General features: G+C 54.4%; 3 protein-coding genes across 5 annotated transcripts in view; 2 read left to right on the top strand and 1 right to left on the bottom strand.

The window, feature by feature from the left end:
- The window catches only part of VIPR2 (vasoactive intestinal peptide receptor 2), a 66,581-nt gene extending 56,641 nt beyond the window's left edge, over positions 1-9,940 (top strand). Inside the window, exons 7-13 of one of the 2 annotated variants that reach the window (XM_082632202.1) lie at positions 1,351-1,501; positions 2,150-2,210; positions 3,149-3,218; positions 3,782-3,873; positions 6,879-7,008; positions 7,087-7,128; positions 8,459-9,940. In XM_082632202.1, coding sequence (XP_082488328.1) covers positions 1,351-1,501; positions 2,150-2,210; positions 3,149-3,218; positions 3,782-3,873; positions 6,879-7,008; positions 7,087-7,128; positions 8,459-8,635 — 723 coding nt within the window. In that variant the 3' untranslated portion in view covers positions 8,636-9,940. Of the gene's footprint in view, positions 1-1,350; positions 1,502-2,149; positions 2,211-3,148; positions 3,219-3,781; positions 3,874-4,009; positions 4,940-6,878; positions 7,009-7,086; positions 7,129-8,458 lie in introns of those variants that run through there. The other variant, XM_082632203.1, reaches the window with a different exon arrangement.
- The window catches only part of NCAPG2 (non-SMC condensin II complex subunit G2), a gene marked incomplete at its 3' end in the record, with an annotated part of 275,587 nt that overhangs the window by 56,727 nt on the left and 191,217 nt on the right, over positions 1-27,643 (top strand). The window lies entirely within an intron of this gene.
- Positions 13,904-27,643, bottom strand: part of DYNC2I1 (dynein 2 intermediate chain 1) — a 49,772-nt gene continuing 36,032 nt past the window's right edge. Inside the window, exons 16-25 of one of the 2 annotated variants that reach the window (XM_082632209.1) lie at positions 26,832-27,004; positions 25,933-26,095; positions 23,155-23,268; positions 22,996-23,072; positions 22,566-22,617; positions 21,443-21,503; positions 18,628-18,727; positions 18,355-18,486; positions 16,463-16,686; positions 13,904-14,523 (exon numbers count right to left, since the gene is read on the bottom strand). In XM_082632209.1, coding sequence (XP_082488335.1) covers positions 14,349-14,523; positions 16,463-16,686; positions 18,355-18,486; positions 18,628-18,727; positions 21,443-21,503; positions 22,566-22,617; positions 22,996-23,072; positions 23,155-23,268; positions 25,933-26,095; positions 26,832-27,004 — 1,271 coding nt within the window. In that variant the 3' untranslated portion in view covers positions 13,904-14,348. The remainder of the gene's footprint in view (positions 14,524-16,462; positions 16,687-18,354; positions 18,487-18,627; positions 18,728-21,442; positions 21,504-22,565; positions 22,618-22,995; positions 23,073-23,154; positions 23,269-25,932; positions 26,096-26,831; positions 27,005-27,643) is intronic. The other variant, XM_082632210.1, reaches the window with a different exon arrangement.

Raw genomic sequence — 27,643 nt, 5'->3', positions numbered from 1 at the left:
AAGCTTAGTGATTTAAAGCCTCAATTTCATGTTTGCTCATGACGTGAAAATACCTGATATGTTTACTTATATGAAGGTCTGAGAGATTAAAAATGCATTTATTTTATGTAATACATAATTTTTCCCTTTCAAAACTCCTGGGGAAATAATTTATTTGGTGGGTTTCTGTTGTTTATTCCTTTATTTTTTCATCTCTTGTTAAGAGTGCAGTGAGGAAGAACAGAGGAGGAAAAGTGGAAGTGAGTGGAGGGTAAGGATGCAGGGAGGAGAGGGGGATGCAGGGAGGAGAGGGGATGCAGGGAGGAGAGGGGATGCAGGGAGGAGGGGGATGCAGGCAGGAGAGGGGATGCAGGGAGGAGGGGGGATGCAGGCAGGAGAGGGGGATGCAGGGAGGAGGGGGGATGCAGGGAGGAGGGGGGATGCAGGGAGGAGAGGGGATGCAGGGAGGAGAGGGGATGCAGGGAGGAGGGGGGATGCAGGCAGGAGAGGGGATGCAGGGAGGAGGGGGGATGCAGGCAGGAGAGGGGGATGCAGGGAGGAGAGGGGATGCAGGGAGGAGGGGGGATGCAGGGAGGAGGGGGGATGCAGGCAGGAGAGGGGATGCAGGGAGGAGGGGGGATGCAGGGAGGAGGGGGGATGCAGGCAGGAGAGGGGGATGCAGGCAGGAGGGGGGATGCAGGCAGGAGAGGGGGATGCAGGGAGGAGGGGGGGATGCAGGGAGGAGAGGGGGATGCAGGGAGGAGGGGGGATGCAGGCAGGAGAGGGGGATGCAGGGAGGAGAGGGGATGCAGGGAGGAGGGGGGATGCAGGGAGGAGGGGGGATGCAGGCAGGAGAGGGGGATGCAGGGAGGAGGGGGGATGCAGGGAGGAGGGGGGATGCAGGGAGGAGGGGGGATGCAGGGAGGAGGGGGGATGCAGGCAGGAGAGGGGGATGCAGGCAGGAGAGGGGATGCAGGGAGGAGGGGGGATGCAGGCAGGAGAGGGGGATGCAGGGAGGAGGGGGGATGCAGGGAGGAGAGGGGATGCAGGGAGGAGGGGGGATGCAGGGAGGAGGGGGGTCAGGAAGAAGGAGAGGGAGGTCAGCCAAGCGTGCCAGGCCCCACATGGTCACTCTCAAAGTTACATGTCACCCTCAGAGACACTGTATGCATCTGCCTGGGCCCCATGCTACCTTCCAGCGAGTTCCAGGGCCTCACCTGAACAGGCACACGTCTCCAGGCAGCACCTCTGTGTTGGGTATCCACGCGCCTCGTGCAGCACGGGCTGGCGCTGGGACCCGGAGCGGGCTGCCTGCCCTGAACGTCCTCATCCAAACGCAGTGTCCTCTCTCACTCTGTCTGTGGCATCCAGGTGGGCTGCAAGCTGAGCCTGGTCTTCTTCCAGTACTGCATCATGGCCAACTTCTACTGGCTCCTGGTGGAGGGGCTGTACCTCCACACCCTCCTGGTGGCCATCTTCTCCTCCAGCCGGCGCTTTGTGGCCTATCTCGTGATCGGATGGGGTAAGGACTCCCCCCGACAGCCTACTGCCACCCCCAAACCCACCAGGTTCCTGATTCCTGTCCTCTCTGACCTATAAATGCAGATGCTTTCAGCTCAGAAAAACGCTGTGCCGCCCCTGTAGGAAGAGCTTTTCTAGAGCCAACAGCTTAGTATTTCTGGGAGCCAGGACCTGATTTAAAACTGCTCTGACTCTCATTCCTGGGGCGAACCCTGATGGTGGGCAAGTCAGAAGGAAGGGGCCTGGGAGGAGAAGAAGCAGGCAGACCATCCCTCATGAGGTCCCACTAACGTGCCCATGAGCAGGGCTCTGCCTTAGCTGCAGGACCCCCACCTTCACAGCGAGGGACTCCCCTTCAGGTCTTTGCCAAGTCTGAACACAGCCTCTCCAGCACATTGATACCGACACCCAGAAACACAGAGATGCGTTTCAGGACCATGAAGCCTTCAAACACATACTCAGTTATCTTCACTGCTTAGTAAGGCATGAGCATAAGGCTGTATGTATTTATGAAGAGTTTCCACTTAATCTTTTCATCAGAAAGCCCTTGTCCTTGACCATCAGGCTAATGAAAGCTCCCACGTGTGCCCCTGCTGGGCTGGTCCAAGTACCCAGCACGGGGTTGTGGTCACCAGGTGTCTTTCTGCAGGCATCCCCACCGTCTGCACAGGTGCGTGGACTGTGGCCAGGCTCTCACTAGAAGACACAGGGTGAGTGCTATGCCTGTAAAGAGAGATCGAGCAACACTGAGGTCCTGGCATCACTGGTCTTGGGAAACCAGAGAGAAGCTTCGTATCTGGTCAAAGGCAGCCTTTGGACACCGATGGGGAGGACATTGAACTTCATGGGGAGGAACACGGGTTGGAGTGCTTGGAGAAGAGCCAAGGGACAGGTGGGGCTGAGCTGGGCCTGGCAGCGGAGCTGAGGTTGGGGTCAACCAGGCAGAGACGGAGCACCCAGCCCAGCGAGGAGGCCGGGTTGAGACGGCCAGCTGGGGCGCAGCTCTCTGAGGTAGTGCGGTTGGACCAGGGCCCAGAGCGCTTCTGCTTTGTGTGCACAGTGAGCCAGACCACGGCCCAGACTCAAGCACCAAGAGCTCCCACCCCCGGTGCTGTGCCTCATGCAGGACCCCAGGGTCTACCAGTTGTCCACTACCGGTAACAAACCACCCAAAGCTGGGAGCTCACATAGTTCCAGTTGATTTGGTGTGTTTCTGTCCCTGGAACTTGGGGCAGTTCTCCTGGCCTCAGCCTGGCTCACTCACACGCCACAGGCACCTGCAGGGGCAGCCAGGGCCGTGGGTCTAGACGGCGTATGCTGGGTTCCAAGGACTCCACATCCTGCTGTCAGAACCAGCTAGGATCCAGGACGAGGGTGGGTCTCTGCGCCTGCTGGGAAGGGGTGTGGGTGACGGAGTGAGCCGGAGGCATTCTACAAGCCGCCCACCCCAGCTTCCTGCTGGAGAGAGCACGTGGCAGTCAGGAGGGACCACCTGACCAGCCGCGTGAGTGAGAGGGCTCACGGTCGGGGGGTGCTTTGTTTGGCAAGCCCCCGTGTAAAGGGTGAGTCTGCAGTGTGCTTATCCTCCTGTGCTTGGTTTGTAGATGGAATTGGTGGTAACGTGATTTTCCTTCTCTTTTTTCAACAGTTGCTGGGATACCAATGACCACAGTGTTCCCTGGTGGGTTATACGAACACCAATTTTAATTTCTATTATAGTAAGTCATTTCTGTATTGAAACGCGAGTTGCCTGCCGGGTTGCACACTTGGGCAGAGAGGGAGCCCGCTGTCTGGTAGTAAATATAAAGGGCCCGTTCTACTAGGTCTTCTGAGACAAGTACCCTGAGGCTGAGCTCTTGCATGGTGGGCTTGGCCCAGCTTCAGGACGAAGTCTCAGTGAAGCGGAGGGCGAGAAAGAGACAGTCCTCCAGGGGAACCTCGGGGTGTGGGGGGGGGGTCACAGTCAGGTCCCCCAGGTGTGCAGCCTTAGAGCAGAACTGGATTTCCACCTGGGGATTTCATGTCTCAAAATTAATTTTCTCAGCTCAGCTGCCTCAGCCTGGGGTCGGAACGTATGTGATGCAGCAGAGAGACACTGTCTGGCTCTGACTCGGGGGTGGGGCAGGGAAGAGCAGAACCAGTGGGGCAGGGCCCTGGTGCTTCTGAAACAGCGGTGCCTGGAGCCCCGTTTAGGGCGGGGCTGAGCCACACACATCCCGGCCACACCACCTCCCTTGCAGGGGGACTTCACACACAAACGTGTCGTCTCTTTTTTGTGCAGGTCAATTTCATCCTTTTTGTTAGTATTATACGAATTTTACTGCAGAAGTTGACATCCCCAGATGTCGGCGGCAATGACCAGTCACAGTACAAGTGAGTATTTGTTTAGATCCAGCTCTGAGCCACCCTCACCAACCTCAGGCAGCCTGGAAACTTTGAGTATATGTGTGGAGAGCAGAAAAACTGGGGTGCGAGGACCCTGCAAATGACCCCAGCTTTTCTCCTTTAGTTGCAGGAGTGTGCTCTTGGCCACTTTACAGGGACCCCCGGAGATGGACTGTCTTGTCCAAGGGCCAGCGTTGCCATGGCAATTATTCAAGCCGTGTTCCTCTCCTCCATTCCAGCGTGGATGTCCTCTAGAGAACAGCTTATTGAAGTGTGCTGCCCACTCTCCTGTTTTGTAATCAGTCTGACTTCTTTCTCCTTGGCCACACGTTGTTTGTATTTTATATTTAGTTCTTTCTTCCCCATCAGACCGCGGGGTCCAGGGGACACACCTCGTGTCGGGCCTTGTACTTAATAATAATAATAACTCAGCTGATGTTTGTTGCCTGGATGATAACGTGAAGAAAGTTATCATCATCTCCCTCATGGGAAGAGAAGTTAAGTAAATCACTCACAGTCATCCAGCTAATTAATAAGGATCTGAGAACTCTGTAAAGGAACTCGAAGATCGTATAAATTTCTATCAAGAATGTATAAAGAAAAGATAAAGCCCACAACTCGAGTATAAAATAAAGCTAGTTTAGTGTGGAGTGGTTGGTCCAGCTGATAGGAGCCTTGGGTTCAGGCAGATTGGGGTTGGAATTGCAGCTGCAGAAGCTGCGTGACCCGGGGCGGGTTACCTGACTGCCCCTGCAGGGCGGGCCCCCCTCAGCTGTCTCCTTCCCTCCCCTCCTTTAGACAGCAGGGTGGACCTGGGGAGACAGACAGGTGGCATCCCCTGTGGTCAGAAGCCCAGTGCTGGGTTATGTACCAGCTGGAGGCCTGGGGGAGGTCACTGCACTGCTCTGCCTTGGTTTCCTCACCTGTGAAGTGGAAACAATAATAATAATTGTCACAAGGTTATAAGGATTGATAGAGTTAATATTCAAAAGACATTTAGTGGCTGGCACCAGTAAGTGTTGCGATAGCGTTTGGTAAACATATACATATAACTGTGCCCTGAGGTGTGACAGTCTCTGCCCAGCCCACATTAGAGGTCAGGCCTAGAGACAGGAGTCCACGTCAGACCACAAAGGATAAAGTGGTTTCAGCCAGACCTTCCAAGTAGCATCTTTACTGCTCAGGTGAGAAGCCGGGCTGGTTCCTGGACTCACCCCACGCCTGCAGCTCAGGCTGCCCTGCAAGCTGCACTTGCAGTTTCTGCACGTCTCACTCAGGGCCACGCTGACCTTTCCTTTGGGCTTTTTGGGAGTGATCTTAGAGATGGGTGCTTTTATTTTGGAAACAAAATAAAGTGGGGATGATAGAATCTGTCCTTTTTCCAGGATAACAAAAAGGCAGAGCACATCTTTTCTGTGTATCTGTCTCGTAACAGGAGTGGCAGATCTCCAGGCACAGGGCCCCAGGGGTCCAGCTTCTAAATCCCTTTTCTAGAGACTAGCACAACAGCAAATTCCAGATGGATCAATAATGAGAATCCAGGCAGGTTCTCTCTAACGTTTAACTAAAGGGCAGCTCCCTGCAGAATCCCGGCCTTCACTCACTGGGCTGACAGAGACCCGAGGTGGTGAAGGCAGCAAGTGCACCGTGGGTGTTGCAAAGTCAAATGTTCAAAGCTGCACGTGGCGGCGGCTGGGTGGTCAGTGAGGCCTTCCCTGCCCACCAAGGCCCAGGACATGCTCACATCTGGTGCAGAGCGGCTGGGATTCAGAGTTTGTGCAGATCGCCCAGTACAGAGGAAATCTTGTTGTAAATGCTGCAGTGCCTCAAAAATACGTAAAGCAAATGGTGACTCTTTTCCAAGCGTGGGCTGGGGTCCACCAAGCAGAGGAGGTGGGGGAGGAGCACGGAGGCGCCTCCCGCCTCAGTTCCCACAGCTCAGAGTTGCCAGGATGAGGCGGGTCGTTGGAGCGGCTGCTGGTTGCTGGGGTCACCCAGGGGCCTGGACATGCACACGTACCACCTGGGGGCCCCTGCATTTCTGACCAGCCCCCTGGTGATCCCAGAGCTCCTGATCCTCAGAACATGTTGGGCTTGCTACATCGAATATGGCCAGGTTGAGTCACCTGGAAAGATGCTGGGCCACCTGCAGAGACCTGATTTAATTGGATAAGGGGCAGCCTGGACTTGAAGAGGTTGAAAAGCCCCCCAGATGATTCTCATGTGCAGCCGTGAGAGTCAGAAGTGGCTTATAGAAGTGGTCCTCAAAGTGAGGTTCCAGACAGCAGCCTCAGCATCTCTGGGCACCTGATAGAAGAGCAAATTCTCAGGTCTGCGTTTTAACATGACCTCCAGGTGGTTCTGGTGCAGGTGGGGCCTGAGAAGCCCTGAGTTAAAAGAATGTGATCTGTACCTGCTAGGGGAGCGGGAGGGGCTTCAAAGGCGGGGAGGGGGGATTGAGGTCAGCTATTTTATTTTCAACACCAATGCAGTGAGAAGAAAATCTGCTCTTTGATTAGGGAGGGTAAGAGCTCTTTGATAGGCAGAGAAATTAGATCTGGTCCAGGTTCCCCGATTCCTCAGACTCTGTGCGATCCAGAGCAGGGTCGCCTGCCAGGACCTATAAACAGCCGTCTGTGGGAACACTTTCTGTCACGCTTGTGCTCAGGGGGCCACCCCAGCTGCGTCTGCTCTTTTGATCTGAAAGTCAAACTTGCCCCCATCCTCCAAAGGCTGGGGATGGGTCTCTGCTATGAAAACCAGTGGCACACGGGGCCGTCAGACCTGCTCAAACCAATGTCATCCTTGGCAAACTCGTCAGGATTTCTTGTCAGAGCTTTACTGCTTTATGAGGCAAAGTGGTGGTCATCATCGCGTTTGCACGCTCTGCCCATAACGGGGTGGGGTGGTATTAAAGTCAGGGGGGCCCTGGGCTGGCCAGCAAGTGACCATCGGGTCACCGCGGGAGCTCAGGCCCTTCCTCTGCGGTGCAGGAGGCTCACCAAGTCCACCCTGCTGCTCATCCCCCTCTTTGGAGTCCACTACATGGTGTTTGCCGTGCTTCCCATCGGGACCTCCTCCAAATACCAGATACTGTTCGAACTGTGCATCGGATCCTTCCAGGTGCGTGGGAAGGGGCTGGGCGTCCCGGGGAGGGGTGCGTGTGAGTGAGCTCTGACCCACCACCCTTCTCGCTTGCAGGGCTTGGTGGTGGCGGTCCTCTACTGCTTTCTGAACAGTGAAGTAAGTCCTTTGACCTCCTCGGGAAGCACAGGTTCTCGGCTTGTGAGGGAGTCCCTGAAACGCCCCTGAAACCCCTGGGGAGGGCCCGCCCTGCTGTGGGGTCAGTGCCGTTGCCCGGCGCCCGCGGCGCTCCGCTCCGTCTTCCCGCACACCTCGGCCGCCCCCGCCGACCCGCAGCGTCCTAGAGCCAGTCCGCCTGTGAGCGCCCGGCCAGCCCCGCCCCCCGGCGCCCAAGCCCCGCCCGCCCGCTGCTTTGCCTCCGCCGCGCCCCGCATACCCTCGCCTCACCTGGGCGGTGGCTGCCTCTCCAGCGGCTCGCCCGGCGCCCGCGGCGCTCGGCTTCGTCTTCCCGCACACCTAGACCGCCCCCGCCGAGCCGCAGCGTCCCAGAGCCAGTCCGCCTGTGAGCGCCCGGCCAGCCCCGCCTCCCCTGGCGGCCGCGCCCCGCGTACCTTCGCCTCACCTGGGCGGCGGCTGCCTCTCCAGCGGCTCGCCCGGCGCCTCGCGCGTTTTCCTTGTCGCCCCGCGCGGTCCTCAGGGTCCCCTCCCTCCATCGCTTTCCTCGCCTCTTTCGGGGCTGCCAAGCGGGAGCGCCAGCCAGCATCGGCGGCGGGAGTAGCAGGAAACTCCCAGCCGAGGAAAAGCGCCGGCTCTGCTCTGTAAACGTTTCCCGTCCCTAAGCAGCAGCTCCGGACCGAGGGCGGCGCGGAGGCGGGCAGGGGACGCCTGGCTCCCAGCCGGCCCCGCCCCCTGCGCCGGGGCGTCCCAGGTCCCCCGTCCGGGCCCCACCCCGGCTGTGTCCAGCCCTCTCCGCTCCCCAGGAGGTGCGGCTTCCCCAGGCCGAGCCGGCGTCTGCTGCGTGCTCCGTGCCTCCCTGTCCCGTGTCGTCTGAGCGACTCCTGCACCTCCCCCGACTCGTTCTTTCCGGAACCCCTGACACCCCCCCAACGGGAGCCGGGGAGCAGAACCAGGACTGTAGGGCAAAGCGCCGGGGTCCCGGCTTCCACGGGAGGTCTTTTCTGGAAAGCCGAATTAGCCCTCTCGGGTTCTGGGTGTAGCAGCCGCTGCCTCTGGATTGAAGCCTTGGGCTCCGTAGTCTGACAACCTTTCTCTTGGTCCCGCGTCTGGTCCCGCCCGCATCCTTCTCCGCCTCTTCATTCCCAGGCCCGTCTGTCCCCGCCCCGCGCCCATGGATATCACACCCTCCACACCCAGTAAAGGGCCGAAGGGGAAGCGCTCATCCAGGGGCATTCGCTCTAGGGGGAAGCTGGGGTCTCGGTTCCGGCTTGCCCGACCGCCTGAGCTCCGCCTGCTCTCGCCCCCGCCCCAGGTGCAGAGCGAGCTGAGGAGAATGTGGCGGCGGACTCTGTGCCCCAGCCGGCCCTCCGGCCGGGACTGCAGGCTGCACAGCTGGTCCATCTCGAGGAACGGCTCGGAGGGCACCCTGCAGGCCCCCCGCGGCTCCCGCGCCCTGTCCTTCCTGCAGACGGAGACCTTGGTCATCTAGAGGTGCCACCACACAGCAGCCCGAGGCCCCAGCCAGGAGTGCCTGGGGTGAATCAGCTCGGACCTACTGGAGCTGGGCTTGGCTTATCCCACCCATGGAACCGGCTTACCTTGTAACCGCCCGGGGTTTAAATCTAACGATTGTTACACTCCAGCATTTAGGTAGTTTTGTTCTTTATGTTGTTTGGCCGTGCAGACAGACCCATTTTCAAAGAGACCAGGAAAGATCAAGGTGGCAGTAACCCAGGACTTGGGTCCAGCGACTGTGGAAGAAAACGCGGGATTTTCTGATCTCAGTGCCTGTTCTCAGGGGGCACAGGCCTGAGCTGGGATGCTGGCCCTGAGTGACATGGTCACCCTTCCTCTGCATGACCTGCATCGCCGGCCTCAGCCCCCAGGTCCCACAGGGCAGCCCCTTGTGTGCGGGACACACAGGCGCCCGCTGAGGACTTCCGTGGAACCCTCCCGCAAGCCCAGGTGGGCCCCACCTGCCCCAGTCCTGCGCACACCGCCATCCGGGCTCTTCTTTCTCTGCCGCTGCACTCGGTTCTCCAACCCCTTTGTGATACTGGTCCCCTTTAACAATGAGGCCACAGAGTCTTCGTCCTGACGCATCACAGACCTGAGCGCAGGTGCCAGCTATCGGGATGACTGGCTCCAGGGAGCGGGGCCTGGCAGGCAGGGCCGGGCTGAGGAGGCGGGCTGGACGTCCGGGGACGGGGGGGGGGGGGGGGGGGGGGGTGGGCGCCGCGAGGCCGTCGCCCTGCAGCGTCCCTCTGGGGTGTGCACCCAGGCCCCTTGTGAGAGGAGCCTGGTCAATGAGTGGCAGCGTCCACCCGGAGCCCCCGGCAACCCGGCTCCCCAGCTCAGACGATTTGCTGCGACCAGATCTGCACGACCAACTGAAGAGCCAGCTCCCAGGGTGCCCGGGGCCATTGGTGGAGCGCGGGCGTCAGATGTGCACCTGCACGTCCGTCAGCTGCTGGGAGCCAAGGCCGCGGGCCTGGAACTGGGCGGTCTGGCCTGACTGACAGCAGAGGGGAGAGTGAATACCACTCACTGTTAGCAGAGGAGGGGGTGACCAAATAAAATGTTGTAAACGTGTGTGGAATATCCCCAAGCTGCCATGTGTGACCGCTTGAGTAAAACACATTTCGTGTCTGTTCGCTGGGTGACTCTGACCAGCAAATGCTGAGGCCCCAGGACCTCAAACTGAGGACATTTGGAGGAAATCCTCCCGTGTCTAAAGCGGAGCCTGGATGGCTTATGGGGTGGGGAGAGGGGCACGTGGCAGCTTGCGGCCTTTGGAAGCAGCCACCTCCCCCAGGGTACTTAGCCGCCTGCCTGGACGTGCTCCTTGCAGCATCTGGTCAGCGGTGGGGGTGATGCACGGGGCGCCCAGCAGCCCTGCAAGGGTGGGGGGCACCTGCGGCTCCCAACACACCCACCCCACAGCTCCACAGAACCTGAGAACCTGCTAACTAAGGCCAGGGCTGAGCACATGCGTGCTCGCATATGTGCACGTATGTGTGTGTACCTTCTGTGAGCTAACCGCTAACTGCATTTGTGCCACAGACAGATAAAATCTATTTCTAATAAACTCCATGTTCAACCAAACTGCTTCATTCCAAGAGAATACCGCACACTGCCGAAAGTCAAATTCTCCAGAAGCTGACTTAGAAATGAGCAGACGGACCAGCCTCTGGTGAGTTTCTGAGAGCCCCAGGCGCCAGGTGATGGTACGTTGTCAGCTGTCCACTGGTGGAAAGAGCTTCATGAGAATTTGCTTAAGGTCGGAATGCGTTGCATTCGCAAGGAAGGGAAGTGAATACGTGATGTCGGAACGGGCGTGTGCCCAGGAGCCGCGCTATAGATGGAAATAACGAGCACCTTCCTTTCTTAGCAAGAATGGCGTTTTTTCAATGGTGCTTTTTTTCAGGTTTTCGGGTTAGAAAATCATACAGAGGAGTTACCAAACCTCAGATATTATATCCAGATATTACCCAGAAAGTGAAAAAGCTCTGAATTTCGTCCTCCATCTGGCTCTTACTGCTTGAGAAGTAAATATCAAGAGTGAATGATCTTGTTCCCAATAGTTTCCTCTACGTCTATGCAAACCTCTCTCCCTCCCTCCCTGCTGCTCTTTCTTCTTTTTCTTCGTGGAAATTAGGTCATATTGTATAGGAGTTTCTGCAACTTGCTTTTTTAGTTAAGACAGGCTGTGTGGATCTTGCCTGTCTGCACACAGATGTGCTTTACTTGTAACAGCTGCATGATGTTCCATGGCACGGACGCTCTTGGTTTATTCCACACCTCCTGTTGATGAATGTTTGAGCACTTCTGCATGTGCTGGAGCATCCCCACAGAACAACGTCCCAGAAGTGGGAATGGGTTCTGGGCCTGCACATTTGGCTCTGGGCGGGTACGGCCCTGGAAGAGGTGGCCTCAGTGCCCCTCTCACCAAGCTGCGGTAGACACCAGCATCACTGGGCTTCCCATCTCTCTTCACCCCAATCTGCTGTCTTTAGTCTTGGGGACAGTGAGTGTCTCTTCTTTACAGAAAGCTTTCTCTTTAGTTCTAAGCCTCAGCCTGACCCACGGACGTAGACGTCAGGTAGCCAGGCCCCTGCTCCTCCAGTCGGCTGCCCCACCTGAATGCAGGTCCTGCTGAAAGTTTACAGATTAACTTTCTTATTCGTGGAAATGGGGACAAGACTCCGCAGAGGTCGTGGGCGGTGTGTCATCGCCATCTGTGCATCGCCAACCACCGGGCCCTGTAAGAGGCCCTGCTTAGCTTGGGGACGTCACAAAGGATTTAGGGCATCACGTACCGAAGAGTGTTCTTTGGAAGATGGAGAGAAAAGGGCCTGTCACTTCCATTATCTTCTCTAAAGGTTTAATGAGGAAAGTGGAGCAGGCACAGGCGGTGGGGGCCCCCACTTGTGACAGCAACCCCACCTCCCCCTGCCCGGGGCGCCCCTGACTGAGCCCTGGATAGCAGGCCTCAGCGCCAGCAATGACCCCAGAGCTGTCACTGGGATCGTGGTTAAAGCTACTTATATTCATTATATTCAACCCCTGACACTGAAGGACCAACAGGGGGAAATAAACTATTGGAATATAATTACAAAATAATGAGGCCAAGTAGCACCAATCTCTCCTTTGGAGATTTAGGACTTTACAAATCCTTATATGCTGAATGCTACAGATAGCAAAGTATAAGAAGCAGCAAGTGAACTCAATACACCTGAAAAACACAAGCTTTCCTGGTTTTAATCATTATAATCATGAATCTAGAATATGCAAAATTTGTGATTTTTCAAGTCATAACAAAAATAATTACAATTCATTCAGATTTAAAGGCACACAATATACTAAAACCCCGTCATAAGGTGACTCATCACTGCAGACTTTCACAGGCATGGGCATGTGTGTTCTCCCAAACCTGTCAGCCTGCTGTGAAGACCCGAGTACCATCTGTTCTTGGCTCTGTAGGAGCCCCATCTCTGTAAGTTTAGTCCCAGTCTCTGTGCGCGCATGAAATACACTCATGAATGCTGGACTAGGCGTTTCCGGAAGCAGCCCCGGCCGCCTCCCTGGGGCCTTTGGAAGGGGTTTTGGCTGGCTTCCCTCCTGCCCCCCCGCCCCACAAGAGAGTCCTTCCTTGTCAGACAGGCTTAAGGCTGGGGGATGGAGAAGCTGAAGGAAGAGGAGGCGGGTGGAGAGCGTTTACTCTTGGGGGGACGATGGGGCAACTTAACAGAGCAGCGCTGCAGACTGCACGTCCCTGCGCAGAGCAGGGGTGGAGGGAAAGGGAGCTCGGGAGTTACCGAACCCACCAGGCGCCCGCTTGTACAGAAAGTAGAGAGGGGGCTTCCCTGGTGGCGCAGTGGTTGAGAGTCCGCCTGCCGATGCAGGCCCGGTCCGGGAGGATCCCACATGCCGCGGAGCGGCTGGGCCCGTGAGCCATGGCCGCTGAGCCTGCGCGTCCGGAGCCTGTGCTCCGCAACGGGAGAGGCCACAACAGTGAGAGGCCTGCGTACCGCAAAAAAAAAAAAAACAAAAAACGGTAATATCTCATTTTATAATTTTAAGATGGTACCATCATATTTAAGAGAATTCTTCTATTCTAACCACTGTACATAAATTAAATAATCCCGATGGATTTAGAGGTTCCGGTCAGTTCAGCTCAGCCCAGTGGAGCTGGCCTTGCGGGAGGCTGCTGCTGACCCGGGCAGTCGAGCGGACTCCGGGGCTCCGGGGCGGGTCCCGTGTGGCGGTCCGCGCTACCAGGTCCAGGTCTCTGGGGGGAAAGGGGAGCGGGGAGCTGGATGCAGGGCTGGGGAGCGTCGCCTGCACGGGGGTCGCCCTCTCTGGCCTCTGCTTTGCACTGTTCACTTCCACCCGTTTCAGACTCTGTTGGTTCCCGGGGAATTGACACGACACGACACGACAGTCTCGTTTGCTGTTTCCCGGGACCGGTCGCGCGGAAGGAGCAAAGGCCTCGGCGGGCGAGCCGCGTGTCCCGAGGACGGAGCCCATACCTGGGTGGAGGGGACCCTGGACTGGACCCGCGAGAAACCCCCGGGGAGCCGCTGGGGTGGGGGGCTGCCGTGAGGGGCTCCCAAGAAGGTCACCCACGGGAGGCACCCACTGGATGCCGTCCAGGTGAGCGCCCGGACCCCCGACACCGCCCGATCCCTCTTCCCCCCGCGGCACTGGACACGAGGCGTGCCGGGCGCCGGGCTCCAGTGGCGCAGGAGGCGAGCACAGGGGGCCCGCGTGGACCCCACGGTGGGCGGTCAGGGCCCAACGCCTCCCAGCCCGTAGGTCGCGTCGCCCGGTCCTGGTCCTCGGCGGGATCTGGGCAGCGCCGCAGTTCTGAGGTGTAGGCAGGGCGCAGCGTCCTAACAGGACGATGCGAAGTTCAGGGTTTCATGAGAAACTCGGTGAACAGCGCCGGGTGCTGGCCTGCTGAGGGCGCCCCAGGCCCTGGGAGACTGACCTCTGCCTGGTCCCAGTTCTGGGGTGAAACCGTCCCATCGCTGGCGAAGCAGCAGCCACATGTGGCCCAGAGAGAACAAACCTGCCCCACTGAACGCTCACCTGTCACTGTGTCAGTGACACTGGATGTAGGCAAAGGCCATCACCCCAGAATTCTCCTGCCCTTAAATCCCTATAACTGTACAATTAAGAGAATTTATATATTTGCATCATCTTTAGACAAAACTAATTTTTAATAATAAAGCATAGTGCAAATGTGTCTGAACAGACATCCCAACATTACCAGCAGAAGTCCAACAAAGTATTAAAGAAACACAGGTGGGAGGTCATTTCAGCAGAGTCAGTCCTTTAATTTAAACCTGTGAATATGTCATTTTACGTATGACTAAGAAAACTGTTCATTAAATACATCTTTATTTGGATTGTTTAAAAACCTAGTAATAAATGTTACAATATTTTAGAGCTGCTCTGAAAATCAGTAGAAATATTCTTGGAAAAGAGCATCCTACCTGGCTCTCTGTTGCCTTTGAAGTTCAGTATACACTAAAATGTCTGCTGTTTCCATTCAAAATTAGTAATTTATTTATGGCATATTGAAGTGACATTCTTGAAAAATGAATTCTGGCCACACGCCTTCTATCTACACGAATGTACACCCATCAGCTGTAACATCGGGGTCACCGCACGGCTTCCTCGCGGTGTCCCACCACTTACAGGGCTTCCCGCAGCAGCAGCCGCAGCCTCTGCAGCTCGTCGCCCACCGGGGCCACCCACTCCCGCCGCAGGTACTGGACGTCCACGTCGCCTGAGGCTCTGGCCAGCACCAGGGCCAGGAAGCCACTGTGGGTCTTCTCTGCTTCACCCACGACAGTCATGGCCACCAGCCTGAAATCGAGAAGCACACGCCGTGTGATCCTGAGTCTCCCAATTACCCACCTTCCCAGGGTGGAGCAGGAGGAAGAGAAATGCTGAAAGCATAGGAGGTTAGAGCTCCTTGACATCAGCCTGGGGATGATTTTTTGGATCTGACTCCAAAAGCAAAGGCAACAGAAGCAAACAGGTGGGACTACGAAGCAGCTTCTGCACAGCAAAATAAACCAGAAACAAATGAAAGGGCAACCTACAGAATGGGAGAAAATATTTGCCAATCATACACCTGTTAGGGGGTTAATAACCCAAACATAAGGATCTCATACAACTCAATAGCAAAAAAACCAAGCAATCCAATTACAAAATGGGCAGAAGATCTAAATAAAAATTTTTCCAAAGAAGACACACAGATGGCCAACAGACAAGTGAAAAGATGCTCAACATCATTAATCACCAGGGAAATGCAAATCAAAACCACAAGGAGCTATCACCTCACACCTGTCTGAATGGCCATCATAAAAAAGATAAGAAATAACAAATGCTGGAGAGGGTGTGGAGAAAAGGGAGCCCTCCTGCACTGCTGGTAGGAATGTAAATTGGTGGAGAACAGTGTGGAGGTTTCTCAAGAATTAAAAATAGAGCCACCATACAATCCAGCAATTCCACTCCTGGGTATTTATCCAAAGAAAATGAAGCCACTATCTCAAAGAGATATCTGCACTCCCATGTCCACTGCAGCATTATTCACAAGAGCCAAGACATGGAAACAACCTAAGTGTCCATCAAGGGATGAATGGATAAAGAATATGTTATATATATGTGTGTGTGTGTATGTGTGTGTGTGTGTATATATATATATCCATATACATGTGGAATATTATTCAGCCATAAAAAAGGAAATCCATTTGTGACAACATGGATGGACCCTGAGGGCATTATGCTAAGTGAAATAAGTTAGACAGAGAAGGACAAACACTGTGTGATCTCACTTCTGTGTGAAACCCCACCTCTACCCTGCACACACACACACACACACAAAACAGGCTCACAGACAGAGAACAGACTGGTGGTTGCCAAAGGAAGGGGGGTGGGGTGTGGACCAAACGGGCGAAGGGGTACAAGCTTCCAGTTATAAAATAAACAAGCCATGGGACGTAGTGTACACATGGCAACTATGGTTAATAACACTGTGTGGCATATTTGAAAGTTGATGAGAGTAAATATTAAAAGTTCTCATCACAAGAAAAAACTTCTGGAACTATGTAGGGTGACAGACGTATCATAAGACAATATATGGGCTTCCCTGGTGGCACAGTGGTTGAGAATCTGCCTGCCAATGCAGGGGACATGGGTTCGAGCCCTGATCTGGAAAGATCCCACATGTCGTGGAGCAACTAGGCCTGTGAGCCACAACTACTGAGCCTGCGTGTCTGGAGCCTGTGCTCCGCAACAAGAGAGGCCATGATAGTGAGAGGCCCGCGCACCGCCATGAAGAGTGGCCCCCACTTGCCGCAACTAGAGAAAGCTCTCACACAGAAACGAAGACCCAACACTGCCCAAAATAAATAAATAATTAAGACCACATATTAATAAATAAATAAAATTTTTAAAAAAAGACAATATATACAAACTTCGCATCATTATGTTGTGCACCTGAAACCAATATGTTTTACATCAATTATACCTCAATATAAATAAATAAATAAACGATAGATAACATAATTCTTTGATCCTTAGACTATTTTGGACTAAATATGAAACAAACACACTTTAAAGTGTTTTTTTAAGATCTTACTCAAACATATAAATATAAAACTAATATTTAAATTTAAATATAAATAACCATACTTTAAAGTGTGGTGACCTTATACATAAATTAAGCAACAAAGACCATCAGTGATGCTTCTGCAAAAAGTCACCCAGGAGGGCTCATCCTGAGTTTCATCAGACTTACCTGTCTGGATAGACGGGCTGTTTGGCGACAGGACCCAAATCGCTCTCCAGGAGGTCCCAAATATACACACAGGATGTGTCGTCCTGGACCAGGAACACAGCCGGTCTCGTCGAGGACCACTGCAGGCCAATGACGGCGCGGCCGTGGGTGCTCTTGTCCCACTGCAGGAGCGGGTGCTCGGCCGTCAGCTGGTGCAGCCTGATGCTCCCGTCAGAACAGCCGGCCTGGGGGAGGCGGGGAAACCTTATCACAGTTCTTTTCCCTTTTTTACTCAAGCTCAGTAGCCAAGGAAAATTTTCAGGACATCAGCTTTTTTTGTTGTACAGCAAAAATATTTGGTTTATATTTTGTTTTCCAAACATAAAATTGTAACATTATATCTTGTCCTCACAAATCACAAAGGTGAGCGTTTGGAGATTCTGATACACTTTGTACCCCCTGCCCCTCCCCAAAAGGGCTAATGATGGGTTAATTCAGTGAACATATAAATAGGTGTTTATTTTTAACAAAGCTGAATATTGCTGACTCAAGCATAGGACATTAAGATTGGTAAGACTGACGTCTTTTCTAAAACAATCACATACGTTTGCACATATAATACGGCTTTACATTCCTTTTGGATTGAAATTTCCATAAAACAAAACTCAGCTGGCCTAGTAAAAAACTAAATTTTTAGCCTAGGAAAAGGAAACTTAATTCCTTTTTACTCAATATATTTAATTCTTCACATATTTAATCTTTCAAAAAAAGCAGAGGCAAGATATAGCAATCACGAAAGCTTCTAAAGTAAATGAATAGATTTATGCATAATAGAGCCAGGTGTCCACTGTCGGGAGGGTGGAGGGGACCCTGGGCCAGCCAGGGAATAGGGGGTGTGTGCGACGCCGGGTGGGTGGTGCGTAGATGGAGACCAGAGGAGATCTCGATGTCGTGTCCTGTACACAAGCACTTCTGACTGCCCAGGTCTTGGTTTCTAGGTAATTTTCTCCTAACAGGAGCCAGGACTCCTTGGAGTAATGGCTGATCCCGAGGGTTCCTGTGCCAGAAAGCAAAGAGGGGCTCCCGGAATGATGTCAGAACCACCTCCAGGGACCCCTTCCCCCGGGGGGACCATCTGAGCAGCGGAATAAATGCAGGCAGTGAATCTGAGATGCACTGAAGACAGTGAAAAGCCTTGTGTCCACGTTTAGACGAGAAATACACACGGAAGAAAGGCAGTCTTCTGACCAGCGACAGCTCCCATGGAATTAACGACAGGGTGACAGAACCCGCCTGGTGGCCGACACGGTGGGTGAGAAACAGCAGCAGCTCGGGGTCTGTGCGTCTTCCACCAGGCCCTGGCTGATCAGACAGGGAAGGAGGGGCCCCACGGTCAGGAAAGGCCTGCATCTAATTGTGAGGAGACGTCCCCAGACTCCACAGGGGACGTCCAGGCCCTCTGTGCGATGCTGAGGCCGGTCCCAGTGAAGGCGGTGAGCAGCCACAGTGACTGAACGGGACGCGTGACCTGGGCCACGACGCTGCTCACAAAGGACAGTCGGGACAGTCGTGGGCTTGCACTCAGACCTGCAGAGAGCAGGACTGACTGGGGCTGGCCTGGGCTACAGAAGACCAACACCCAGCCCCTGGGGTGGAGCGTCCTGGCCACGGCAAGTGTGTCACTGCATGCTCAGGATGGTGGGGGGGCGAGGGGGAACGCTCTGTGCCGTCCTTGTAACTTTTCTACAAGTCGAAAATGACGTCAGAATAAAACGTCTGAAGATCCAGACAACAGCCTCATGGAATGAGCTGTGCTGAGCACACGGATGGGACTTCAGGAGACCAGACCCGAGTGCTGTAGATCCCAGCAGACGCTGCAAAAGAATCGGTGCTTAAAAAACAGGCATTCTTACCAGGAATACTGGTTCTCCAAACGGTGAAAAGTCAATCACGTTCACCTTCACCGGCCTCACGCCCTGCTGCTGGGGCCTGAACAACCTGGGAGAGACTCTCACATCTTGTCTGGTGCCATGGCTGATGAGGCCCTGGAAGGGAGAGGAAGGAGGGAACCAGGCAGGGTAAAGCTCTTATTCTTGAAACAATTTAATCAACATTCTGATTAAAGCAAACAGTAAGTTTATCTCCAACAAAAATACTTACAGAATGAAATTTAGACCATTACTCACCATGTCTGTGCCAACAACAAAGCGATTAGGGTCTGAAGGCAGAAATTTAACGTTCAGTGTTTGTGTGGACCCCCAAAATTCATAACCTTTATGGGAAAGTCTGGAAAACAGCAAAGATGAACAGATGGGCAGTCTTGAAACTGTCAGGGCGGAAGTGACACTTAACACCGTCACCTGCCATCTGCCACTGGACGCGCTTCTAGTTCCTTTTCCCTTCGGTTACCATGCTCTGGACAGTTCCTTCAGCCCATCCTCTTGCTCACTCATTCTTTCTTCTACTGTCTAATCCACTCTTTCATTCACAGACTTAAATTTCAGAGACAACAGCTCCATTTCGAGAAATGTCTTTCTGATCGCACAATTCTCTCTCGTACCCTGGTGGGTGTCCCTCACACGGCAGCGTCCGTGACCCCCACCATGAGCCTGGCCGTGGACATGCCCGCCCGCAGGCAGCTGTCCCGGTGCTGACAGCCCCCGGGCACTGGTCTGCCCCACACTCACTCCTCAGCTGTGAACCCCTGACCGCACCCCGACTCGGCTTCTGGGATTCTCCCACTGGAGGGGCAGTGCGACCCAGGGTCCCGGGCAGGGGTCAGCTCCAGCTCGCTGCCCAGCAGGCCTGACACGTCCCTGGTCCCCACGGGAGCCAGCTCCCAGCCCCACCACCACCCAAAAGCCTGCAGGCTGACTTCAAGCTCCACCCTTATTCTGGCACTTCCCTCTCTTCTTTAAAAGACTGTATTTAGTGTGTTGTTGGTTTTTTACCTTGCACAGTGTTTGTATTGTAACAACCAGGGCCCAGGGCTGCTCCTGCCACGCTGCCCCGGTCCCGGGTCGGGGATCTGGCCCCTCGGTCTCTCCCCTCTCTTACCTCCGGCCGAGATCCCCGCCTCGGGGCCCGCTGCCCTGGTCACCTCCATGCTGGGTCGACCAGGTCCCGCCCTTCCCACCCCCAGGCCCCCTCTTCCCTCCTGGTCCTCAGCTGCATGGTGCCCCTCAGCTGAGCTGGACACCTGGGCGAGAGGCAGGCTCTCCCCGGTTTCTGGAACCAGCCGGCCACCAGGTGTGCTCAGTCCCACCCCTGACTGAGCCTGGCCCTCCGTCCCCACGAGTGCCGCCTGGTTCAGACTCTCATCTCGGATCTCGATCCACCCCCACGGCAGCTCCCGAAGCTCTCCCCGAGTCCCCTCCTCTGTTCCAAGCTTACACTGTTGCCAAGTTCATGGTTCTAAACCACAAACAAGACACACCCCTCCTTACGCAGAGATCTGAGATGAGTCCCCGTCACCCTCGAGAGAACTGTCTGAACCCTCGGCGCAGCAGACCCTCCTGAGGGTCAGGCCACTGACCCTACCCCTCTCCTGATAGCAATCCTACTCGAAGGTCTGAAACCGTCAGCGTCTTCATGCCTCTGGGCTCCCTCTGCCCGGCGCAGGCTCCCTGACTCTCATCCCACCCCCGTCCCATGGCCGTCCCTCCTCCGAGCCCATACTCTGCGGGGCTCCCCCCAGCACTTCACGCGTGTGCCAAGCCACGGGGATGAGGAGACGTGCCACCAGGCCACTCTCAGGGGAGGCCTTGCTGCCCCAGGGGTCAGGGGCATTTCACCCAAGGTCCCCCTCCTCCCCGGAATGCCCGAGTTCAGGAAGGGAGGCTCAGGTCTGGCAGGGGGGCTCTGGAGAGCCGCTCCTGCTCTGAGTCCCCGGGCCAGGCAGCTGCCGGGCGGCCTGCCTCTCAGCCCAGCCCCCTCACCGCCACCCCTGCCAGCCTCCCTCTGCCAGAGGCCGACCCCAAGGCTGCAGCGGCTATTGGTCACTTGTCTGCACTTCAGGGCCCTCCCTGAGGGAAGAGGCACCACGAGGCAGCCGGTAGAACACACACCACTCGGCAAGTGTGCAGATACGGTCTGGACAGATGTTTGTTACACCCGGACCTGGGGGAGGCACTGCCAGCATTTAGCGGGGAAAACCTAACATCAGCTACAGGTGACACTTTCCTTTAAAGAGCGTATAGTTAGGTACAGGAGAAATTTATAGTTAAAAGATAAATGCAATGCACGGTATGAAGTGATACAGCCATAATGGAGACGAGAATGGTCTCACAGAAATTCAGTGAGCGGTCAGGGGGCCACCGTGGTGGGGTCTGCAGTGTATTAGATGAGTTTTTTCAAACATAACTCACTCCTTGTCATAATTATACTGAAATCAACGGCAGGTGATTTACAATCATGAAGCATGTATGAATTCATTGATACAACCCAGAAGTGTTCTGTCTGATGAGGAAAAGTCAGGCTAATATCAAAGCGTTTTCCAGGGTAAATCACAGGCTGATAGCTAGGCCCTGACTGCGGTGAAAAGATGAGAAAAGACATCTTCGGGAGATAAACTAACATGAAATATATAAATACCACAAACAATATTCATATATCTAAGATTTTTACATCATATTAAGTTATTTGAGTAAAAACAGAAACCTAATTTCTGAATAAAACTTTCATACCAATGTTTCTAGTTCCTGAAACTTGTCTATTTAACTTCAGGGTTGTATTAAAACTGGATGAAAAAGAGTCAAATCATACCAATTCATAAGATAGAAAATATTTTAATCAAAGAAAAATGTTAGCTCTATACCTGGCAATTGCATTTATTACTTTGATTCATTAATAATAAACTAAGTAGCAAATAAACTATTTAGCAAAAATACAATGGGAGAAGTTAGGGTTCTTCAGTGCCAGCCTGGCCGTGCCTTATTACCTAACGCTATTTCCTCCTGTGGGAAACAGGGCTTTGTGAGCAGGGATGCGGCTCAGACCTACCTGTCGCGCAGCTGAATCGCGACGCTGTGCACCAGCTTTATCCTCCCTCCAGGGAGTAAACCTGCAAACAGAGAAACCGAAAGTAAATGCACCTCTTAATATAAGTTAACCAAAATCCAATTACATTTGCCTGGAATTATTTTTCATTGCTTAAATATCTGTGTTAGGAAATAATATAAAAATGCAGATTGATGAAGAGTGTCCCGTCCCTCACGCAGGGGAGGTTCCTGCAATTGCCTTAGGATATGAATTAAGAATTTGCAGTTCAGGGCCTTAGGGGAAGAGGGTTGGTGGAATCAGTAACAAAAAGCCTTTACGTTTTTAGATTTGATTTAAAAAGGGAAGTACACTTAAGCAAAAAGAGAAAAAAATCAATATTTAACAAACCTCCAATTCCCCACAGAAACCCTCTCCTGTAAATGTCCTCCCGTGCCGGTTTCGGTTCCCCATGCAGGTGGGGAGGCCCCCTCCGGCCCCTCTAGCCCCGTCCTGCCCCGCCCGATGTCCCACACCCACAGCAGCCCCGGCTCACAGGGAGCAGAGGGGATGCTGCAGGAAGATGAGGCTGAGAAGAGAGGCCCCTCAGGATGGTTTCCACCGCATCCTTTCTCCAGGAGAGGGGGGTCCACAGCACCGGCCCCTCCTCATTTCAAGAAGTCAGAGTGACTCTGGTCCTATTTTCTGGCTGGCTCTATGGGGTGCCCCCGGCCCAAACAAGGTGAAGGGGCCGGTCGTTAAATAAGCGGCTGGAGCTGCTGAGGAAGTGCAGGCGGGCGGCCCCTCGGTGCCCCAGCCCAGGGCATCAGGACAGCAAACTGCCGGCCGCAGAGCACCCCCACCCCCGGTGGCTCCAGTCTCAGAGTTCTTGGGGGTCACACACACCCAGGCCTTAGACACCGAGTCTCGGGGACGCCCTCAGGGGGCACAGAGCAGACGACACGCACGGGCCTCCTGTGACAAGGGCGTCAGGGGCCTGTTCAACAGCCGACAGGTTATAAAATACACAACTTAATCTTCATTTTCCATGCAGCTAATTACTGATTCTTCAAAGCGGTTATCGGTATTTTCATCTTTACTGATTTTAGCAACCGTTGATTAAACTCAGTTCTTATTTAATAGTTACCTAAGTCACTTATTGCACCTGCAGTATCTGCCTTTGCTAATTCAACCACCACCTGGAATGGAACACTGAAGATGAATATCAGCACGTGTAATAATCGTGAAACAGTCTAAGCAAAGCGTAGCTCTAACTAAGGCACTAAAAATGTAATTCCTCCAGAAGAAAGACTAGCGTTTAAAAGTTATAAACCGCCTTCTTCGACCTGTTTCTCTACACTCTGTGACCGGTCGATGCCCTGTGCATCCTCCGGCCCTGACACTGCTCCCCTTTCACTCCCACAGGCATTCCCAGCAAGCCCGTCTTGTCCTGGCTTCCCCGCCATAGCTGACTGCGTGGTCGCCCCTGCTCTGCACGCATCTCCCCCTGCCACCCCGACCACAGACCACCGACCACCACGCAAACCCTGGGGCGAGCGCTTGCGCGTCCGACTCACCCACACGTTGAGAACCCCGCTCTCGTCCAAGGAAGCGACATGGAAGGACAGGCCTGCTGGCTCTAGTGAAGACAGAACTGGGGAAGGACCAGCTCATAACCAGGAAACCACATCTCACAACTTGAGCTCAGGATTTTATGGGAGTGGAGGGTCACGTACCTTCTTGAGTAGAAAAAGGTGAAAGCACACAGCTCTGTCTTTTGCAGACAGACCCTGAGATGGGTTCTATCGCCTGGAGGGGGCTGCGGTGGTTTACAGACGTCAGGACACCATCTGGGGATGAAAAGCACATGCACCACAGGCACGTAGTGAGCCGTGGAGTACAGTTAACGTTGTGCAGGGACAGGCACATCTTCCCAAAGCACAAGGCCACGCGGACCACGGTGAAAGGACACGTGCCACGGCTCTCAGCATCACCGAGGAGCAGAGGCCACAGACCACGTCACACCTGTGAGAAGAGAGGCGGCCCTGGGTCTGCACGGCGGCAGGTTCAAGGACGGACAGGGCGGTGGGGGGCTCTCCACGGCGAGGGGGGTCGCAGAGACAGCGCAGAAGCTGGGGCCTCCCGGCTGCAGGGGAGCGGGGGGCTCACGGCCAGAGCGGCACAGGGAACGGGGAGTAGGGAGACTGGGAGCTGCAGGCTCACCCCCCAACCAAGAGCAGCACCTTTGAAGAAACGACACCTCACAGTCCAATGGAACAGAGCTCCTCTGACCTGGCATATCCACCTACAAAATGTCCAGGAGTGGAAAAGAACAGACAAACTCCACACAAAGCTACCGAGGGAACTCGAGAGAAAATGCAAATGAAAGCATTTCAACCCATGAAAATTCCCCCTCCAAAAAACAAGCGTGAGACAGAAGACCAAAACCCAACACTCCAAACTACATCACATCTCTTCAAAAATACGTCTGGAAATGTGTTTAAAGCACATAAACAAACAAAAACATCTGAAATCAGAAATCCAGAACAAAAATGGATTAAAAAACATCAAGAAAGAAAATGAGAGTTAGGGCTGAACTCAGGAAAGAAACTGAAGAAAAAGACAAAACGGTCTCAGGAATGTAGAATAAGTGACAGGGGTTCAGATTCAGTGAACGTGAGGGAGGCCAGCTGAGGAAGGGGTGTGGCCTCTGGGCCTGAGGTTACTGAGGCTTTGAAGGTTTGAATGGCAAAAGGAAACGAAGGCAGCATGTTAATGGAGTAATTAAGTTTAAAAACTTAAGAGTTTTAGTGTTTTGAACACGGTGGTGAATTCAAAGGTTAATTAGTAATATCAGCAGCACTTAGAAAATGCACATTCTTAAAAGATATCTTTTCTAACAGCATCCAACCCATAAGGTACCTATAAACTCATATGTTCTCAATAGTGGCAATTTCACCCCCAAAGGGGCAAAAATTGGTTGTTGGGAGACAAAAGAAACCTTGCCTTTTATGTATAAAACACAGATGTACTCCAAGAACGTATAGAGCTATGCAGGATACGTGCGGTGCCCCAGGCAGGGGCGATCAGGATACCTGGTGAAGAGAAGGAGGCACACCCGACACGCCTGACACAGGACTGTGTCCAGAGCACACGAGGCCTCGAACAACGCACCAGTAAGAAGCAACAAATCAATTTACAAATGCGTGAAAGACCTAAACACACCCCACTGAAGACAGACAGCAAATAAGCACCTGGAGACGCTCCGCATCCCATGTCCTCAGGGAAACACAAAATAAAACCCCGAGACACACCAGCACCCACCAGAAGGGCAGGAAGTCTGCCGGCCCCGCTGGCGAGGACGTGCAGCCTGTGGCGCCTGGGGTGCAGGCTCCAGTCCTGACCGCCAGCCATGGGAATTAACCAGGAGCCCGCCCACCAGCGGGCGCAAAAACCCACGTGGTGCCCAGCAGAGGACCCTGCCCAGAGAAGGAGGGGTGACGTTCTGAGCCGCACACAGCCGTGAGCGCAGGCACGTCTCCCGAAGGGACGGAGGCCAGGCTCGGAGGTCTGGGCCCTGCAGGGTCCCAGCACTTGCCTTCGGAGAAGGTAAAACTACAGAGAAAACGCCGATCCTGGGACTCGTGAAGACGGGGAGACGCAAAGCCAGCTGTGGTGGTGGGGGGGTGGTCCCTGGGCAGGAACAGGGAGAAGGATGGTGAGAGACAGTCAGGTCTGAGCGCAGGCCCTGCCCCAAGGTCGGTGTGCTCATGGACGAGCCTCCCAGCCCTGAGCGCTGGCAGGTGGGCAGAGACGGGTGCTGAACAGGTCACGTGCACAAAGCACTGAGAGAAAACTCCAGAACACAAGTGCCTACCCAGGGTTGGGGCGGGGTGGGGTGGTGGTCGTGCTTGTCCTTGTTTGTGGTTGTGGTTATGGTTGTGATTGGCGGTGGTTGGAATTGTGGTTGTGGTTGGTTGTGGTTGTAGTTGGTTATGGTTGTGGTTATGGCTGTAGTTGGCTATGGTTGTAACCGGTTGTGGTTATGGTTGTGATTGGCTGTGGTTGGAATTGTAATTGTGGTTGTGGTTGTGGGTGGTTGTGGCAGCAACCGCATGGCATGAAGTATTCACAGGAGTCTAACTAGGGGTCCTGGCAGCTCCAGTGGTTCTGGTTCCTTTTGACCCCCGAGAGGCCACTACTTCTCTCCTTCAGCCTCCAGTGGGGCTGTCTGAGCCACAGGAGTGCACACAGCAACACACCTCAGACTGGTTTAAAACTGGGCGTCATCTCACTGAGGACCTGAAGTCCCCAGAGTTATTAACAGGACGGAGCACTCCCATCACCACTGCCGCTGCCTGAGCAGCTGCCGGAAGGAGGCCGTTTCTCCTGTTTATCACAGGTCTCTTTTGCTCTTAGGTCAGCGCTGTCCTCTGGGATGACCTACATGAACGATGCAAAGGGATTTCACGGCTGCTCCGGAAGACCCTGGGCTGGCGGGCAGTGTCACTGACCGGTGGAAAAGGTTGCGGTCCTGAACGTCCAGAAGCACCCACTCAGCTTCACGTAACGATGGATCCTGGCATCTTCCCTCAGATCCCACACGACCACCGAGCCGTGCACGGTCCCAGCAAACAGCAAGAAGGCTTTAAAGGGGCTAAAGCAGCAGCAAGTGACCTAGAAAGATGCACAGAAAGCCGGGGGCTGACAAGTGGAGGCACCGGTGCCCATGGACCTTCCACCTGGAAGCCAAGGGCGCCTGTGTGTCGCCTCCCTGGGTGACGGGAGGGATGGCGGCTGCGGGGCATGGCCACGGTGCCTCCATTCAGCCCCATCAGGTGGCCCAGAAGGGCTGAGCCCTCCTGCCATTTTATTTACATCCTGCATCACAGTAAGTTGTTATTTTCAAGCCCCCAAAACTGATACCCATAAAAGTTATCCTTCTCCACAGCTTTGGAGGAAATCGACGACTTTGAGGTCAAGGCGCACATGACTAGAAACACACGCGTAAAAGGGCAGCTCTCCCACTGTATCCGCGTGGTCATCACACCACAGCCCCGCTAACCAGGGGCAGGAAACGCACGAGGCCAAGGACTTGGAAAATCTCAGGCACGTTAAGAAAGCGCTACAATATCCGGACCAAGTGGAGCAAGCCAGGAAGCACACTTCTGGGATCCCAGGGGTGCCAGAGCCAATGTTTCCATTAAGTCACAGCCACGACAGTGCTGAATGCCAGGGACCGAGAGGCTGCGGTAACCTGGCCCCTCCGTCGAGCTGGTCCTTCCAACTAGGAGTTTCTGCACCTCGTCACCCTGCACACAGCTGGGGCGGCAGGGACAGAAAGCAGTGGCCTTGGACGCCCTCCTGGTGCCTGCCCTCTGCTAGTGACACCCACAGCTCTCCCAGGCTATACCTTCGACTCGCATATCAGGACCTTCTGGGGCCCCGACGGCTGCCAGATGTCCCACACGCAGAGCACGTATCTGCTGTCCAGCAGGGGCGCGAAGGCCTTCCCAGGTCTGCCGTGCACGGACACCACCATCCGCCTCTGAACCTGAGAGGCATGCAGGTAGGATACTCTCCGGTCTGAGGATAAGACAAGAAAAATGTTTCTGCATTTACTGATCTGCCAGTGATCTGCCACGTGAAACTAACATACTTAAGATTATTCAGATACATTTCAGCTTAATGAAGAAATAAACATGGTCTTCCGAAGATGCCCGCACCTGAAATCGGGGTTTTGACAAATGGCCAAGCTCGACTTGAAAACGTCCAAGTTGGCCTCGTTTGCTAGAAGCCACCCTCCTCCACGCTCGGCACAAAGCGGCCTGGGACTCCGCTGTCCATCAGCTACTCCCACGGGCCCATGGGAGCAGAGGTGACCTGGGTGGGGCGTCACAGCTGCCCCATCAGTGCCTTCTCCCCCGGCAACGGGACCCTGCCTGACACCCATCTTCCTCCTGATATCCGTCCCTCAGATACACTGTCTGTTCCCCTCGTTCGGTCCACTTACAGAGGCAGGATTTCTGTCTGTCTGTCTGTCCACTGTGGCTCTGAGGCCTGGGACACTGCACACACTCCTGAGTATCAAGAAGAATGAGTGGGCCACCAGCGCTGCATGTTTCCTGGCGACGGTGGCATCGAGTGGACTCTGTGAGGGTCCCGTGTCACTCCCTTGGAGCTCAGATCCAGGTAACGTGAACCAGGCCCAGGTCAAGGACACCT

The sequence above is a fragment of the Mesoplodon mirus genome (assembly GCF_964341445.2).
Source record: "Mesoplodon mirus genome assembly, chromosome: 9".
NCBI lineage: Eukaryota > Metazoa > Chordata > Mammalia > Artiodactyla > Ziphiidae > Mesoplodon > Mesoplodon mirus.
Note: the sequence above shows the minus strand (reverse complement) of the source record. Positions and strands in the feature narration are given on the sequence as shown.